This window comes from Camelus dromedarius, chromosome 7 (assembly GCF_036321535.1).
Source record: "Camelus dromedarius isolate mCamDro1 chromosome 7, mCamDro1.pat, whole genome shotgun sequence".
Lineage (NCBI taxonomy): Eukaryota > Metazoa > Chordata > Mammalia > Artiodactyla > Camelidae > Camelus > Camelus dromedarius.
In genome coordinates this window covers 40,493,556-40,511,824 of record NC_087442.1, presented here as the reverse complement: position 1 = coordinate 40,511,824, position 18,269 = coordinate 40,493,556, and the positions used below count along the sequence as shown (strand labels likewise).

At 46.3% G+C, this 18,269-nt stretch overlaps 1 protein-coding gene across 3 annotated transcripts in view; it reads left to right on the top strand.

Annotated features, from left to right (window-relative positions):
- Positions 1-6,422: 6,422 nt before the first annotated feature.
- Positions 6,423-18,269, top strand: part of MINDY4 (MINDY lysine 48 deubiquitinase 4) — a 108,341-nt gene continuing 96,494 nt past the window's right edge. For 2 of the 3 annotated variants that reach the window (XR_010381625.1, XM_064487474.1), the window contains exons 1-4: positions 6,426-6,546; positions 12,573-12,692; positions 15,616-15,851; positions 17,257-17,503. Coding sequence is in view for 2 of the 3 variants with exons in the window: in XM_064487474.1 (XP_064343544.1) it covers positions 6,484-6,546; positions 12,573-12,692; positions 15,616-15,851; positions 17,257-17,503 (666 nt within the window). In the remaining variant the exon portion in view is untranslated. Of the gene's footprint in view, positions 6,547-12,572; positions 12,693-15,615; positions 15,852-17,256; positions 17,504-18,269 lie in introns of all 3 variants that reach the window. The other variant, XM_010988047.3, reaches the window with a different exon arrangement.

The following is an 18,269-nucleotide window of genomic DNA, read 5'->3' as shown; positions in this document are numbered from 1 at the left end:
TTTGTTATTAAATTGCATGAGCTGAATGCAGACTTTCTTAAAAGGGACTGAAACTGCCTAGCATGAACAAAACATGTCAAATTGATGAAGGCAAACCTTAAGACAGTGGTTCTCAACCGGGTTGGGTGGGGGGAGGGTTTGTCTCCCTGGGGACATCTGGCTGTGCCTGGAGACATGCTTGGTTGTCATAGCTAGAGATTAGATGCAACTGACATCTGGTAGGTAGAGGCCAGGGATGCTGGTAGAGATCCTCCAATGCAGAGTTGGGTCCCCCACCCCAGTAAAGAATTATCTGGCCTGAAATGTCAGTGGTACTGAGGTTGAGAAACCCTTCCTTAGAGTGTATTCATCAAAAACTTGACTTTGAGCAGATTACCCCAGTGCACGAAGACCCCTGGCCAGGCCAGAGTCAGGATGTATGGCTGCCCTGAACACCTTCCCCCATTTCTCATCCTGGTCCCTGGAGACAGGTTCTAGGGACTGCAGGGAGTGGGGCTTGAGGTAGGGGGCTGGTGGGGCCCTTCCTCTCTCTTTGGGTAGATGTTATTCAGGAGGTGGGGTCTGTCTCCCCTTAGCTCCGGATTTGTGAGCTGGACCAGAAAACAGGAAATGCAGTGGGAAAGGTATAGCACCTGATCCCAACACTCTCCATTAGCCCCTAGATCTTTGAGGTGGAGCAAGGAGGGCTCTCCTGGTCACCACCCCAGCCCCCCAGGCCTCAGAGACCCTGAGAGTGCCAAGGGCAAAAAGTAGGATTGTGATGGGGTCAGGATGTGGCTATAACAAGGGTCTGAAAAGCCCTCCGTGGGGAGTCAGGAGTGCAGGGTGGGGTCTCAGTCCCATCAGAAACCTGCTGGCAGGACCCTCAGCCTCCAAGGGCCTCACCTGAACCAACTGTAGAATGGCTCGTGGCATCTACCTGGCTCCCAATCATCACTACCTGCCCTGGGGACACAGGGATTTGGCAATGTCCTCTGGGCTCTCATGGCTGTGACCTCCTGGTGAGGAGGGCAGTAGACAGTTAAGAGGTTGCTGAGCCTGGAGAAGCAGGAGGGGTGGGGAGGCAGAAATCAGAGAACAGACTGGCCGGATGTGACCCCACAGGCCGAGAGATGGCCCCAAGCCTGGGCTCCCTCCGGGCAGCAGGTTGAAAGCTTCACTGCGGCTTCCAGGCCTCCCTCCATTCACCCCTGGGCCATTTTCCTAGGTCATCATGTTCTCAGCCCTGCTTCCTGACCTCACCTGCTCTCCTGGAGGAAGCCGTCCAGGCAGGGCTGGACATCCAGGGAGGGTCCCAGTCGGCCCTGAATCTAAAGGCCCTGCCCCAGGATGGCTTCTCTGCTCACCCTGCTGGCTGCAGGGTGTCTGCTGTAGCCTGGGCCCCTACTGCGCCGCTCTGTGCAACCCTGCTTCGCTGCTCAAGCCTGGTGATGGGATGATCATGGTCATACTTGGCGTCCTGTCCTACATGGTGGGGAAGCATGAGTTCTCCTGCTTGGCCCTGCAGAAGGAAGAGGTGGAGCAGGCCGTCCTAGACGCTGGCTTTGACATTGAGTAGCTGCTGCACAGCCCCCAGTGCTGCCAACCCAGGGGTCTGCTTCACTGTGGTCCGCCAGAGGCCTGAGCCCTCAGCCAGCAGGGCCAGCCAGAGGTCTGGCCAGGGTCAGAGCTGGCCTTGGCCAGCTATATACTAGAGAGGGGTAAGGAATGGGGAGTGTCTCCCAGCCCCTGCTTTCAACACTAATTTTCCAGTTTCTGAACTTTGGAGATTTTAACATTTTGCTTTAGAATTCTGTTTCCAATATACCTAGTTTTAGGATCCTGGAGTGAAATATTCCATTTTCTAATGTACTAATCCTGACAGCTACCCTCAGATGCTATCTGCCTCCCGTAGGACTGTAAGTCACCCAAAGACATGGTTTCAGAGTCTTTGCCCAGTATGTTAAAGATGGGAAGCCTCTGGACAGTGGAGCATTGGTAAATATTTCACAACCAGCTCTAAAAAGAGAAAGGCACCAATCTGTGGCGATCATGTTTCTATGGTGTACTCACGCCACGGTTTATTTTGAGCTCTCAGTGATTTAACAACTGGCTCACAAAATTGCTAAAAATTGAACAGTTAACAGTTGGCTCTCACATGCTGACACAAGTCAGCTTGAGCAAACCACTGCCTCCAGACGAGGGCTGGCAGATTTAGCAAATACAAATACAGGATGCCCCTTTAACAGAATACACAAAAACAGATACACAAAATAAAATTTTTTTAGGATAAGTGCATTTCCAAAATTGCACAGGACGTGATTATTCCAAAAAAGTCTTAATCATTTATTAAGATTCAAATTTAATTGGGTGTCCTATATTTCATCTGGCAACCCTACTCCAGCCCTAAGTGGGAAGAGGTGCAGCTTAGGAGATAGAGCTGCTGCTCGCACATAAGGTGTTTTTGTGCAGATTAGGAAAAGATGCCCCTATGGACAAACAGACAGACAAATTGTAGAAAGCTGCCCTCTGGGCTGATGAATTGGGAAAAAGGTGTCCCCTCTCCCTCTGGAAGGACTATGAGAAGAAGGTGCCGCTCTGGGCAAACCAGTTAGAGAAAGGTGCCCTTTCCTTAAGGCTGACTTGATCCCATCCCTGAGCACCTTACAGCCTCCTCTGCCCTACAACCTGCACCTTTGTGCAGAGTAAACCTAGCAGAGCTGAATATAGCAGCCCTGACAAGAGTCAAAAGACCTAGATCTGGTCTCAGCTCTGCCATTAATTGGCTGAGTGACCTCGGGTGAGTCTTTTCCTTTCTTTAGGCCTCATGTTATTCCTTTCTGTGATGTTGGGGAAATGGAACCTAATCTAATAATCTACAAGAAAGTTCTAGTTCATTGATGTGAAAGTGCTTTGAAAAGTAAAAGAATTTTCACAAATTGACTGTTGACATTATTTCCCCAAATAAGAATTGGAATAGCTCTTCAAAATTACGTAGTTCAATTTCTTTGTTCTATAGTCCAGAAAGAGGGTCCTGAGAAGGTAAGTGACTTGCCCAGAGACACACAGCAAGCTGGTGACAGAGTTGGAGTAAGAACCTGGGGCAGTGTACCCTCCACTCCATTAGGTGTCCTCACAGGCTTGGGAGGGCATGGAAGTCCCTCTTCACCTTGGGTCTCTCCTAGAACACACTTGGTCGGTAACAGCAGTCCCAGCTTTTCCCCAAATGTATGTGTATCTGAGTAGACTCCTCTCTGGACTCATCTGGAGAGGCATGGGTAGGTTTTGGAAATGCTTGTGGTGGAATGCTGCCGCCTTGGGCTGTGAGGTCCAAGCCACACATGGTGGAGAGACATGATAGAAGGAAACTGGAAACCTAATAACATGCGGCATCGAGTGAGCCCTGGGCTTCTGTATGAGAGAAAAGACTTCCATCTTGTTTAAGCCCTGATGTTGTTGACCTTCTTGTTATTGTTTGGGCAGGAATACTATGGAAGTGGGGTTGTGTCTTTGTCAGTGTTTAAGTGGGTACATGATGTTGATTTGTCCCAGCGCTGGTGATGGTAACTCTGATTGCTTGGTTAATGTTGTGTCAGCCAACTTTCTTTACTGTAAAGAGACCATTTTCCCCTTTGTAATACAGAAATGTCTATGGAGAGATACTTTGAGACTATGTAAATATCCTGTTCCTCATCAAACTTTTACCCAGGAGTTTTAGCTCCGTTGATAATTCTTGCCCAAATGAATTATTATTATGCTAGTTGCCAAGTGGTGATTTGTTAATTCTATCATTTTTTTCTACATTTATTACTTGACATACAAAGCTTTCTTTCTTTCTTTTCTTTCTTCTTTATATAAAAATGACTCATGGATTCTTAATTTATTCAATGGCTTATAATCACAATAGTATCATTACTTACTTTGAGAGAGAGAGAGAAATCTGCAGGGCAGGCTGGCAGGCCGGCAACCCAGGGAGGAGTTGATGTTGCAGCTTCGGTCCAAAGGCAGTCTGGAGACAGGATGTTATCTTCCTTGGGGGACCTCCGTCTTTTCCTTTTAAGGCCTTCAGTGGATTGGATGCTGACTCCATTATGGAGGGTAATATGCTTTACGCAGAGTCAACTGATTTAAATAGCAATCTCATGTAAACAATACCTTTGCAGTGACATCTAGGCTGATGTTTGACCAAATATCTGGGTACCATGGCTTAGGACGTGGACACATGAAATCAACCATCACAGTGGTGGAAGAGCATTAGATACACTTCTTGGTTAAAGTGCACACATTTACAAAATTTCATTGCATGCCTCTGCTTCTTCCTCATCCTCTGTCTGGGTGGCCCTGTTGCACCGCCTGTTGGACCCCATCACTCCTGAAAGGACTGAGTGAAAGGCTGAGAGCCTCACCAGTGTTGTGGCTGTCCCACTTTATCCTGCTGGAGCCGGGCTGAGGATTGGTGTTTCCTTCATCAACAGTCTCACATTGGAAGACACGTGAAGTAGAGATTGGGAGGTGGCCAACGAGGTAAGACCATATGGAAAGCATGTGGATGAAATGTTCCTTCATTTTGCCAAGGACACTGGCCTGGGCTGAACCCCTTGCCCTGACATCTGGGATTGGTGGCCAGAACAGCTGGGAAAGATTGAGTGTCACAGCATTAGAAGTACTTTTATTATGTGTTTCCAACCCAGCTGATCCGGACATGTTGCACCTGGTCAGATCCATGTTCCCACTTTCCCCAGCCTGGAGAGCAGGTCCCCAGGGAGGTCATGGTTATGGCGACAAGTGTATGTGCTTCCATTCTCTGGATCCTCCTGACCCAAGTGAATGCACAGCCCTGCCCTGCCCTCAAGGGGCCCTAGGTTGGTGGGGGATCCATTCAGTCAGTCCCCTCCCTGGAGCATCCTAGAGGAGGCATCACATGACCTTCACCTCTCACAAAACAACACAGCAGTCCCACCTCCCTGTTCAAGGCCCCTACCACCCCTGCTGCACCCCACTGCCAGAGCCCAACAGGGTACCAGGCAGAATCAGGGATCCCATAAACTCCTGTGGTTAGACTCACACAAATGCAGGAGCTTAAAAACTCTTAGATGCCTAGAGCCACTGCTGTATAGTGATGTAGATGATTTATACCCACCCGTACATGCACACATACACATGTATATGTGGATACACACATGCTGGCAAGGCCTCTAAATCGTCCCTCCAATGAGGGACTTCGAACTTCCTTCCACTCCCCTTTCTTCTCTCCCTTCCTTCGGGACCTCAGGGGCATAGAATTAATAAATAATACACTTTGATTCATGACATCCTCACATCATTGTTCCCTGAAAGGCCACCTTTTATTAACTGATGAATCAAGGAAATACTATAACAAACACTTATGAAACAAATGCCCTGGTGACACTTAGAACACTGACAACTACTTATATCTACCCACAGGGTTCTCCCCTACCCTATCCCCCTGCTTCCCTCTCCCAAGGCAATCGTTACCCTGAATCATGCAGTCTTCACTCCCTTGCTTTTTATTTATATAAAGCTCTTCTGAAGCTCTGTTTCCCTCCAAATTATGATTTTTTTTTTTTGGTTTAAGTTGGTTTAAGCTTACACAAAGATCTGCTGTATGTAATCTTTTGCAGGTTAACTTTTTTCACTCAGAATTCTATTGCTAAGCTCCATGAGTAGTCCACTGAATTTGTGAGCAGGCAAATGAAATGACTGCCAATCACTAGTGAGGCCAACACTATGTTGGCTAATGCTGGTTTTAGGCCAATGTGTGGCATGGAGAAATTCCTAGCTGTGTGGCTTTTAGCACAATCTTAACCTCTCTGAATCTCAATGTCTTGTTTTGAAGAATGGGCCAATAGTAACCACTTTGCCTGGAGGTTATAGGATTAAAGATGTGATAATGTGTGTAAATGCTTGGTGCTCAATAACTGGCAGTCTTGTTAAGGGAAAGCGGGCATCAAGGGGGCCCGGGACACATTCTTTAATTTCAGTACCAAGTCAGCAGAAAGTCCTGGGCCTCCTTACTCTTGCAGCCTAGGCCAGTAAAAGTCAGTCAGCCTAGGTGAACCCAGGAGCCAGCTGAGTTGCTGGGGGTGGACCTCTAGGGGCCACTTCACGCCATGAACCAGGAGGCAGATATTCTCCCCAATTCATACCTTGGGAAATGAAGACTCAAGCTGGAACAGTGACTTGTTCTAGGCCACCCAGGCAGACTGCGCCAGGGCCAGAGCCAGGTCCAAAGCCAGGAGCCTACAGCCTGGCTCTGGACTGCAGAGGGCTTGCGCTTTCTGGCTGCTGCCGCTTGCTCTCAGAGCAAGTTTGAAGGATGCTCCTCCCCTTCCCTCCCGCCTTTCCAGCCCGGGGGTTCCCAGGGAAGGGGCGGAGTTCTCCAGCTCTGATGACACTGTTGCCACGGCAACGCGGCCATACTGGCCCCAACGGACCCAGGAGCCTGGGGCTGCAGCGCGGCGACCTCGTGGGCAGAGCCAGAGCATGGACAGTCTCTTCGTGGAGGAGGTGGCGGCCTCCCTGGTCAGGGAATTCCTCAGCAGAAAGGTACAAGGCCCCGCCCTCACAACTCTGGGAAGTTGCTCGAATTGCGAGGACGTGGGGGGAAAGCAGTCTGGGGGCTCCCCTGATACCTTTGCACCTTCGGGAAGGGAGCCCTTCCCAGGCCCTCTGCCTGCCCCCGAGATGCCCGATGGAAGCGCCACTTTCCCGTGTTGGGGAACTACATTTCCCAGGAGCCATTTCTGTCACCGCGCACTTCCCGCAAAGCCGGGCAGGACTGTGGCCGCCCTCCCTGGGCATCTCCCCTCCCGGGGCGCGCGAACCCGACGGGCTGGGCCTCCCCTCATTTTTCTGAAAGTCTCGCAGCTCCGGGACCCGACTAAGATGGCCTGGCTGCCGGACCCCATAACCAGTTCCAAGGTTTAGGTTCCACTTGGAAAGAACTTCCGCCGAAGGGAACCCAAGGGCTAAAAAGTTCTTGCCAGTCGAACTCTTAAGTCATGTTCGTCAGTGGGAAGTTCAGTCGTTGGGGTCGTTTTTTTTTTTTTTTTTTTTAAAGTTCTCCTATTGCCTTGTCTCAGGGGAGTTTTCTGAGAACTCAGAAGCTGGGGAGGGCCTTGGCTCTCATCTGCGCTTACAGCGGAGATGAGGAGGAGGTGGGGACACGGTCTGGGATCATGGTGTGTGCAGATGTAGGGAGAGCACCTATTAATTACTCCTACACACCTGACGAGGCTGGCCACGTGCTGTGTGTTTTGTGTCCTTGCCGTGTCATGTTGGGTGGGGGCGATGGGCACTTGTCTGGCATTAAAAGACTCACACCAATGAAAAACAATGTTCTGAATGGGGGGAAAAGGAAGGGCTTTGGAATCAGAGGGAGCAGTTCAAATACCTGCTACTAGTTAGCAGGGTAAGTTTGGTTATGTAACTCACTGCCTGGATTTCCTTATAAATAATAAGGAAAACAGGAATAAGACCTACCCTTGTCAGATTTATAATGAGGATTAATAATAATGTGTGGGCAGGTCCCAGCCATTGTATCTGGCACCTAGCAGGCATTCAACATTGTCTCCTCCCCCCATCTCTGAAATACATTTGTTTTGAAAGTGTCTTTCTTTGCTTTTCAAAAATGTGTTTTTATTTAAAATGCAATGTGGCCTTACTTTATCTGCCCTGTTTTCATGACTAATTGACCTTGTACTCACCAAGTCCTGGCTGCACTCAGGATAGCAATGACACAACCTGTGAGGCTGACCACCGCCATCATTTCTTTTAAGCCTGGGCTACCAAGCAGAACCCTCCGAGAGCTTTCCTCATGCCTTTCCTTTCTTGAGTACAAATGAAATCCAACGGCCTCACCTGATATCCAAGGCTCCCCTGTAGCTTGACCCCAGCGTACCATCCCAGTCTCAATTCCAGTTTCTCTCACATGCTTTCCCCTGTTCCCACCGTGGCCCATTCCCAAGTCCCATGTCCTTCAAGAAGTCTCCAGTAGCTCCAGTTGGAATAACTGACTCACCGGTCTGTGGTCTGCTCATTGGCGCTCGTGTTATAGCTTATACGCCTGCCTGTCTCACCCACTAGACAGGCCCACAGAGCTGACGCCTGAACTGGGTGGGATCTTGGCAGTTGTCTGGTTCACCTGGCCTCCTCTCCTGCCCACTTTTTATCTGGGCACACTTCTAAATGCTGAAAGCAGAGAGGAGTTGCCCATAGTCACTCAGATGGTCATGGAGAGCTGGGACTGCAGCCCAGGCTTTGCTCCTGGGCAGAGACCATGGACTACCCTCAGGGCTTGGCACAGGCGGGTACTGAGCGGTTATAACCAAGAGAGTTCCCATCGTGGCGTGAGGTACTTTCTAGGTGCCTGTTCGTCTTCTCAAATCCTCACAACATGCCTGAAAGACAAGTATGATTATTCCCTTTCATGTAAGACTATCATGAGATGAGGAGGCGAAGAAGCTTGCCTAGGGTGAGCAGGTCAGATCATGTCACATGCTCAAAACCCTCCACGAGCTTCCTATTATAGTGAGAATAAAATCCAAGGGAAGGCCTCACCAGGGCCTACCAGGCTCTCTGTGACCCGGCTCCTGGCTACCCCTCGGAGCTCACCTTCCGCTACTGCCTCCTGTACCCTCTGCCCCTACCAGCTACATTGGCCTCCTCCAAGCATGGTCCCCACTCAGGGAGAGTCATGACAGTCTCCTGGCAATGTTAGGGTCCCCCAGGTGGCTCTGCTGGCACCCTAGCCTTCAAGGTCTCCCTCCCCTGCAGTGTCCTGTCCCATCCTACTCTGCCACCTCTTTCAAGTGGTCGTGCCCTAGGCTTGTTGTTTTCATAATCTCAGTTCCCAGCATCCCATCATCCTCACTTCCAGCTCACCCCATTTAAGAGGCCAATATAAACTATTCTTCAGCCTCACTCCCATCTCCATTCCATTGTTCCTGCCAACTTTTCACAGTCCCTCAGCCCTCCTGTGACCTGCCCCGAGGCTTATCCACCCATCATTGTAATCACGCCCCCAGTACCATGCTCAACTCCCTTGCCCTTCTCTCCTTCCATCATATTCCCCTGATTAAAAAATTCAGCTTGGCCTCTTCCCTGCCTGCACTGCATAGATGAATGGGGCTCTGGGAAAACTCATCACCATGCTGACGGTTTCACTCTACATTCATGGCCACGCATCTTGTGGGATGCCTCGGGGATGCCTGTTCACTCTTTCAAATCTTGGGTGACCACTTCACATCTCTCTCCCCGCACTCCAAAGCCCTATCCCCCTCTAATTTCACTGAGAAAATAGAAGCAGTCTTGAGAAAACTCCAGAAGGCTCTACCACTAGTTACTAACCCTTTTGGGCCTGAACCATTTGCTCCACCCTGCCTCCTGTTCTTAGGAATGAATTCTCCATAGGCCTGGGTGAGGCCAGCCCCTCCCGATGTGCCTGTACCCTCTTGCATGCTTCAGGACACTGGTGCAATTAACATCATCTCTCTCTATTGTATCATACATTTTGCCTTCTCTACTGGGTTAGTCCTATCAAAGCATATATACACGTTCCTACAAATTCCATCTTGACCCCCAAACCCCTCCAGCTTCTAGTCTATTTTTCTTCTCCCTTTTAGAGTCAAATCCCATGAAAGGGCTATGTATGCTCTGAGTTTAATTCTCTCCCTGTTTTCTCAAACCCACTTTAATGAGGCTTTTGATCCCATCAATCCATGGAAACAACTTGTCAAGTTCATCAGTGACTTCTGATTTTCAGTCCTTACACTTATTGATCTAACAATTGTTTGCCTCAGTTGACTACAGCCTTCTTGGAAACTCATCTGCTTGACTTCTGGAGACCACCTCCTCTGCGTTTTCCTTCTATACCGATCTGGTCCCTCATCGTCAGGTTCCTGGCAGGTCCCCTCTCATTTCCTGAGCTGTGCATTCTGATGGGCTTAAAGACTTAGTGTCTGGTCCTCTTCTCTTCTCCACTCACTTCCCCGACACATCTGCCTGTTTTGTCAGTTCCAATACCATCGATATGCTGAAAATACCCAAATGTCTATCCTTAGCCAAGACTTCTCCTTGAACTCTTACATTCTTTCCAACTGCTTGTTTTAAATTTCCACTTGGATATCCAATAAACATCTCAGCTTAACACATTCAAAGCTCAATTCCTGATTCCTTCTACCTTCTGCAATTTTTCCTGCTTTAATAAGTAGTGTTGCTAACTGTCTGGTTGCTTGGGCCAAAACCTTTGGAACCATTCCTGGCTTTTTTTTCCCTCTTGTGCACCCCACATGCAGTCCATCAGTAAACCTACAGGCTTTACCACACAGCACATAGGGAATGTAGCTGCTTCTTTCCACTTCTGCTGTAACCACCCTGGTCCAAGCCACCTCCATCTTTCATGTGAATTGTTCAGTAGCCTCCTAATCTTAATGCTTAATCCCCTGTCTCCTACAGTCTGTTCTCAACCTAGTAGCCAAGTGATCCTTTACAAATATAAATTAGTCTAGGATACTTCTTTTTTCAAATCCTCCAGTAGCCTCCCCATTTCACCGAAGCCAACAAGTCCTTTCTTTAGCAGGCTCTGGGCAACCTCTCTGACCTCATTTCCCATTTCCTGCCACTTTCCCCTGATTACTTGTCTCCAGCTGTACTGGCCTCCTTTTTCCTGCCACAGGGCCTTTGCACTTGTTGTCATTTTCCTAGAACACTCTACCCACAAGTGTCTGCATGGTCTGCACTCTCAGTTCCCTCACGTCTTCGCTCAAATGTCACTGAATCATGAAGCCTTTCCTGATCACCTTTTATAAAGTGGGAACCCTTTCCTGCACCCCCTCTTGACCCTCTCTGTCTCCTGACTGCTGTATTTTTTTTCCCATAGCATATTCTACTTGTTGTCTTCTCCCTGATAGAAGGTAAGCTCCATGAGGGCCAGCACTTTGATCTGTTCACTCCTCTGCCTCTAGCAGATGAACTAGTGGACTAGTGGTTCTTTCATTTCATGGATGGGGAAACCAGAAGACAGGAGTGAGCACATGGATGATGCTTAATAAATAGCTGACTGTCTCAAATAGCATCCTTTCTCTTTGTCTCCTCCCTTCCTGTTTTCTTCATCTCCACAATAGTGCATATTAGCAGCTGCCATACTATACATTTACCCCTTTGTTTATGGTTTGTGTCCCTGACAGAATGTCAGTTCCATGAGGGCAGGGCTTGGGCTTATTCCTTCTATATTTCCTGCATCTGGAACAGAGCCTGGTGCATAGTAGGTGCATGACTGGTGTTTTTTGAGTGAATGATGGAACTGAGGACTGGCTGATTCCCGAGGGCATCCTCGTCCAGTGTGCACCACAGTCCTGGAGAATTTGTTACGCGTGCTAAGACTTGCTGATCTGAACTGTTGACAAACATCTGGAGTTACATCAAGAGCAGACAGGGACCCTCGTTATAGAGGTTTCCACATCACTTTGGTGGGAAAGCCATGGCTAAGATGAAATGCAGGTGCCTCTTGAATCCCACCCCTCCTTCCAGCTGACTCTCCCTAATGCACCCAGGCATGTCCCTACCTTTCCCCCAGCATGTACGCTCATTTCTTTCTGTTCCCTCATCCCTAAGACTTCCTTTTCATTCTCTTTGGTTCAAGGTTGTGTTCATACATCTTGTTTCGCAAATTCTTCTTACCCCAATTCATGGCAGGCAGCAGGTTCTGTCTTGTTTTCCCAGCACTGACAAGTTTCTGTAAAATTCTGAACACAAAGTCTAGGGGAGCCCTTGAGGCTTGGCTAGCACTGGGGTCTGGATCCATCAAGAGCCAGGAGTTCCCTTAGTGCCAGGCTGAGCTGTGTGTGAGGCATCCCCTCATCCTCCGCCCTTGAGTGATCACCGCGATCTGGTAAGATGGGCAGGCCACAGCTGCTGCGGTTGTTTTCAAATGGAGAACCCAGGCTCTTCGGGGAACAGCACTTCCCACAGCTGGGCCTCCTGGGAGTTCAGGTCCGGGTGAGGGAAAGTGGCTGCTGGGGCACAGCAAACGTTTACCACGTATTTCATGTGGGTCTGAGTCCTGGCCTCATCGCCTTGCAGCCTGGGATGGTCAGAACTCCTGCAGTATGAGTCCACTGTTTCATGTTGGGCAAATCAACCCTGGCGTCCCCTCTGAGCAAAGAAGGGAATGAACATTGTCATTTCACTTATGTTTCTCCGTTTGTTTATTTTTAAAGCTTTATGTTCTGTGGCCCCAACTCTAGGCCAAATCCAAGGCTCCCCAGCCAGCTTGGGGCAAGACTTTTACTGGGTTTTTACTTTCTTTATCTATGAAACGCGCTGACTGCTGCAGCCTGAGCTCAGCCCACAGGGGATTGTAAGATTCGGAATAATAATTGTGAAGATGTTGTCAAATGTAAAGGTTATATAAAAACAAATTCTCAAGTCAGTTTTTGGTCCTCCCAATATCCTGTGAAGAAGGCAGGGTAAGATGATCGTCATGAACATCAACATTTTGTTTATACTCTGTGTCAGAGAGCGGAAGGTTTTGATTTAAAATGGTAAATAATGAGTCAGAGTTCTTCCCACAGGGCTTAAAGAAGACGTGTGTGACCATGGACCAGGAACGCCCACGCTCTAACCTCAGCATAAACAGCAGAAATGATCTCCGAAAGGTTTTGCATCTTGAATTTCTCTACAAGGAGAACAAGGTACATGCCTTTAAGGTGTGATATGGTGTTCTGGAACTGAGTTTGGCAATGTCAGAGCACTCATGAGCCCTGCCAAACCATCAGAGACCCATCGCGGGAGGCTTCCCATACCGTGGCCAGGAGAAACAGACCCAGCTGAGGGTGGACAAATCCCAGCTGTGTGTGGGGTTTCCAGCCTCTGGCGGCCCTGCCCCACTGGCATAGTGAGCTTGCGCGGCTGTGAAGCTCATTTTGAACCCGAGTCTGTAACAGTTATTCCTGGTGCCCCCGTCCACCCCCGTGAGGCTATTTTTAGTAAAAGCGTACTTAAAAATGTAGCATTCACTTGTACTAAAATTTTCCATTCTCTGCCTGCATAAGGTTTTCCTTCTTCGGTTCTGAGTAATACCTTTTTCTTAAGGCCACTGTGATGTTTAATTCAGGCAGATGCGGGCTTGGGTTCAGTTAACCCTGGTGCATTGGAGTTGAGATAGCAAATGGAAACAGGCACCTCCTTGGGTGGTGGTGTGGATACTTCTCTGATCCCCCAACCCCCTAGCCTCGATCTGATCTCCCATCTTCTCTTAAAAGCCTTCAGGGTACCCTGTACTTTTCATTTGCTGTACTTATTAGGCTTAACAATAGAATGTGTGGTTTTTTAATTAGGATCTGCCTCCCTCACTACCTTGGACGCTGCCAGGGATACTATCGTACCCCGTACTTAAATGTTGCCTGATGACATAGTAAATAGCCAGTATGTTTTTGTGGAATATATGAATGAATGAATGAGTGAACGAAGCTACCATTTTGACTTAATTGTTCTTTCTGTTAGGTAGAGAGAATCTTACAATTTAATTCAGAAATGAGCTCTCTAGCAGATGTTGCCTTGTGGGAGGATACCTCGTCAGAGCTGGAAAGAACCTAATGATCATGTAGTTCAGCATTTGTCAGATGGCAGCCGGGTGAAGTCCTACCATTGGCTCAGTAAAGACCTTTGTTCTCTGGGTCCTGGGATGACACTTGGGCCCCTCCATGTCCTGTATGCACTCGGCTGAAGTTCTTTAGGAGGAAGACTGTTGCCCCAGGCAGCAGACACTCAGTGATCCTCTACTTGCTGTCTTTAAGGCTGGAGAATGGACTGTACATTTTAGAAAGCTTTTCCACAGAGAGTGAAACAGTTAACAAGAAAATTCAAATAACCATTGAGGTACAGTGGGATTTTTATGTAAATGTACCTTTACCTAATTTCCAAGAAGTATCTTTGCCGTTTAAGTTATTTTTATTTCTCCATCATAATATAGTCTTTCGAAAGCAACTGTTAATACTTAAGATATTTTCATTAGATCTTGATAAGTGCACTGATTATTTGATTTATATAGTAGTTATTAGCTGTTATACAATGAATTAGAGCTTATATTTTATAGGAAAATATACTCATTAATCTATCCATGGCATTATAATTTTGACTTTCACTCAGCACAAAGCTAGAATGATTCCGGGAAAGCCTTGCAATTTAGTGTTAATTCCAGTAACTTGTTTTTTTCCTATTAAATGTGCAATAGATAAAAATGCCTATGTAAAACTGAGGTTTTGAAAAATTAAATATATTTGAAATATATTTGAAAAATATATCTAGATTCATATGAAGGCTGTATCTATTATGAGCAAAGTGATATGAAAAGCCACAAAGTATAGGTCAGGTATCTAGGGCCCTAAATCTCTCATATTGAAAGAAAAAACAAGATTGAAGTAAATTATATAATGTCCCCCTGCCAACTCTCTTCCTTGTACATGTCATTAAACTTAGACAAAATAGTTCTTTTTAGGTCCCATTCTAAAAATAAATAAATAAACTGTTCCCAGATTTTAACTGCCCGAGAAATCTGTTGAATTTGGTTATAACCCACTGAGCTGTGGGTCTTGGTCCCAGAAAAGAGGGGAGAAGGAATGGCTTTACCCAAGGGTCCCCTGCATGCCAGGCTCTTTGTCAGGTGCCTTACCACTCTGACTGCGGACTCACCACATGCCCCATGCCTGGCCACAGTCCCAAAGCTCCTGTATGTACCAGTCCGGTGGGATGCAGACTGACACGCGGTCCAGTCCTTGCGGCCAGCCTATGGATTGCTACTTGGATAACTGTGTCTACCCAAATGACCTAGGAGAATTTCTAAAAGAAATCAGGGCTCTAATCTTTGCAATTCTGGCTTAGTAAGACTCAGAAGGACCTAAGAATCTGTCTTTTAAAAAAAAACTCCAAAAAGTAGTACTTAGTGCCATCAGGGTTGGGAAATACTGATACCATTTGTTCCTAAAATCTATCTTTGAAGAGTTTCTTTTTATCTTTTTTAAGGATTGGGATATAAACGAAGTCAGTCTTGCCTGCCTGCCTCTCTGTGTTCTTTGTAGTAACACTCTGCTGCATCGTCTCTGTAATCCCTTGTGTCCAGCGTTAAATGTAGAATACACAAACTAAGAAATCATTCAAGTCCCAAATATTTACAAACGTGTAGAGTTATCAAACCTAAAGACTTAATTTTTTAATGAAAGGATATATATATATATCCTTTATAATATTTATAATATATTATATATATATGTATTATAAAGTTGTTCCCAGGAATAAAAACCAAGAAGAAATTTGCTTGGGTATTCCTCTGTTCATATCACATTTTATTACATTTTATTTATCAAGTGATTATAAATCACTTGACTCATGCACTGGATGCTAGTTCATTTAGGGTACAGATTTTTATTTTCATCTCTGTGTTGCTACCTAACACAGTACCCAACATGTAAAAGGTGGTCAGTGAACATTTGCTGAAAGAATGTATGAATGAGTGAGAAGGTGATAAACTTATGTCAAACAATTGGAATAGCTGTCTTTTCAACCCTTCCCCTGAAGCAATACATAAAATTAATGATTTTTCATTCTTCCAAATAATAGGCAAAGGAAAATCCTCTAAAAACAAACCTTGAACTCATTACCAGATATTTTCTGGATCAGTTTGGAAAGACTGCTAACAATTTCACTCAAGAAACTCCAATCCCTGCACTCTCACTTCCAAAGAAAAATAACAAATTACCATTGAGATGCTCAGAGACCACGCTGGTAAATATATATGACCTTGCAGATGAAGATACAAGCTGGAGAACATCACTGTCAGAAACAAGCAAAGCCAGGTACCTCTTCTCATTTTTACTGTAGATTAGTTTCTTATTGCTGCTGAAACAAATTACTATAAACTCAATGGTTCTAATAGTCAGGGTTCTCCAGAAAAACAAAACCAACAGGAACCAATAGGATATATGTATATGTGTATATATATATATGTTTTTATATATATGTGTGTAAGTATATATGTGTATGTAAATATTGTATGTATAAATAAAGAGATTTATTTTAAGAAATTGGTTCACATGATTGTAGGGGCTGGCAAGTCTGAAATCTGTAGAGCTGACTGGGATGCTGGAAATTCAGGTGGGATTTCTGTGTTACAGTCTTGAGGCAGAATTACTTCTTGGGAAACCTTTGTTTTTGCTCCCAAGGGCTTCAACTGATTGAACGAGACCCACCCACTTTTTCTAGGGTAATCTCCTTTACTTGAAGTCAACTGATTGTAGATATTAATCACATCTTAAAAATATCTTCATGGCAACATCTAGACTAGCGTTTGACCAAACAATCAGGCACCATAGCCTAGCCTAGTTGACATATAAAATTTAACCATCATGATGTCTTAAAGCAACACCAATTTATTGTCTTACAGTCCTAGAGGTCAGAAGTCCAAAATTGGTCTCACTGGGCTAATGGCAAGGTGTCAGGAGAGCTGGTTCTTTCTAGAGCCTTTGAGGGGAGAATCTATTTCCTTTTTTCAGGTTCTAGAGACTGCCTACATTCTTTGGCTTGTGCCCGCTCCCTCCATCTTCAAAGCATATGACTACAACCTCTGCTTCTGTTGTCACATCTACTACTGACTCTTATCCTCCTATCTCCCTCTAATCTGGACCCTTGTGATTGCACTGGAACCACCCAGTCAATCTTGGGTAACCTGCCCATCGCAAGATTCTTAACTTAATCATGTCTGCAAAGTCCCTCTTGCCATGTAAGGTAACATATTCACAGGTTCCAGGGATTAGGACGTGGGCATGTTTGGGAAGCCATTACTCAGCCTCCCACACTCTGCACTTTAAGAATCCCTGTCATGATGGAGCACGTTATTTTTCTCTAGAGGCCAGGGGAATGGACCGCTTTGTGACGGAGGATACTTAATGATTTCAAAATGTTTAATTTAAAGTCCATGATTTATAAGGTTCAGGGGCTTGCTTTGTTTGCATTTTCTTAAAAAAAAATAGAACTCTAAAAGGCCATGAAACACTGATTTTGTGTCTTGTTTCCTGGTCTCATTTTATAGGCCAGACTTGCCCTAATACAAAGGTATTTTTATATTCTTTACCTTTAATGATAAAGCACTGACTGGTTAGACATCACCACAGATTTGTGAATGCCTGTTGAATGTGGATTTTATTATCATTGCTAATGATTCCTTTTGAAGAGTCTGTTTTCATGTCCTGCCCTCTTTTGCAGACAGGACAATCTTGATGGGGATGTACTTGGTAATTTTGCATCGTCCAAAAGGCCCTCACACAGAAGTAAGCCCGTGCAGACTGTCCCAGCTGAAAGCCCCCCTGTGGCTCCTGCTTGGGAGAAGATGGACAAGCTGCAGCTGTCAGAGCCTTCCTTGGACACAAAAAGGATGGGAGAGAAGATCAGGCCAAAGTCTGGCCTGATTGTCCGAGGCATGATGGCCGGTCCCATCGCCAGCTCCTCACAGGTGGGGTTGGTGCTCTTACTGTTATCATGACCATGGAAAGCGAGAACCGGACAAGGCTTAAGGGGCTGTCTGGGTTTATTTGGGGTACCCCACAAGACGGGAGGATCTGTGTGGTGGGATGGGAAGAACACCCGCCTTTTTTATTCCTTCCTGGCTCTACTGTCAACTCCCCGCGGGACCACGGGCAGCCTCATCACCTCCCCTGCGCTCACCTTAACCCATCTTGTCAACCAGGTGGTTGCCATGGTTTTATATTCCTTTGCCAAGTGAGAACACATCTACCCAGCTTTATGTTTGCAGTACAGGAATGGGGGACCCATCCACATCTAGAGAACATCTTTTTTTATTTTTAAAAACATGATAGTCAAAAGGGAAAGAGGAATCCCAATCCTTACACTTTTGTTTTGCTTTTAAAAAATTCTAAAAATTTAACACTGATGTTTTATAGTCTCCCTTAAGGAGGGGCCGTGGCAGGGAGACTAAACCAGATGAGAGAGTGAACGTAAAAGGGGTTTGTAAAATAAAAGAGAAACCGAAAAACAAAGGAAAATCAAACACCAAACTTCAACTCTGTAGTAGCAGTCAAATCAGGCAGCCTAAGCAAACCAAAAATGGGAGCCTAAACAAGCCAAAAATAGTTCATCTGGGTCCAGGACTGGTCACCCCCACTCTTACGTGCTACATGTTTAGATGTGGGTGTGACTGTTGAGGCCAGCACTGTTCTCCCAATTCATTTGGAGTTTTGGCAAGCAGTGGACCCTCTCCC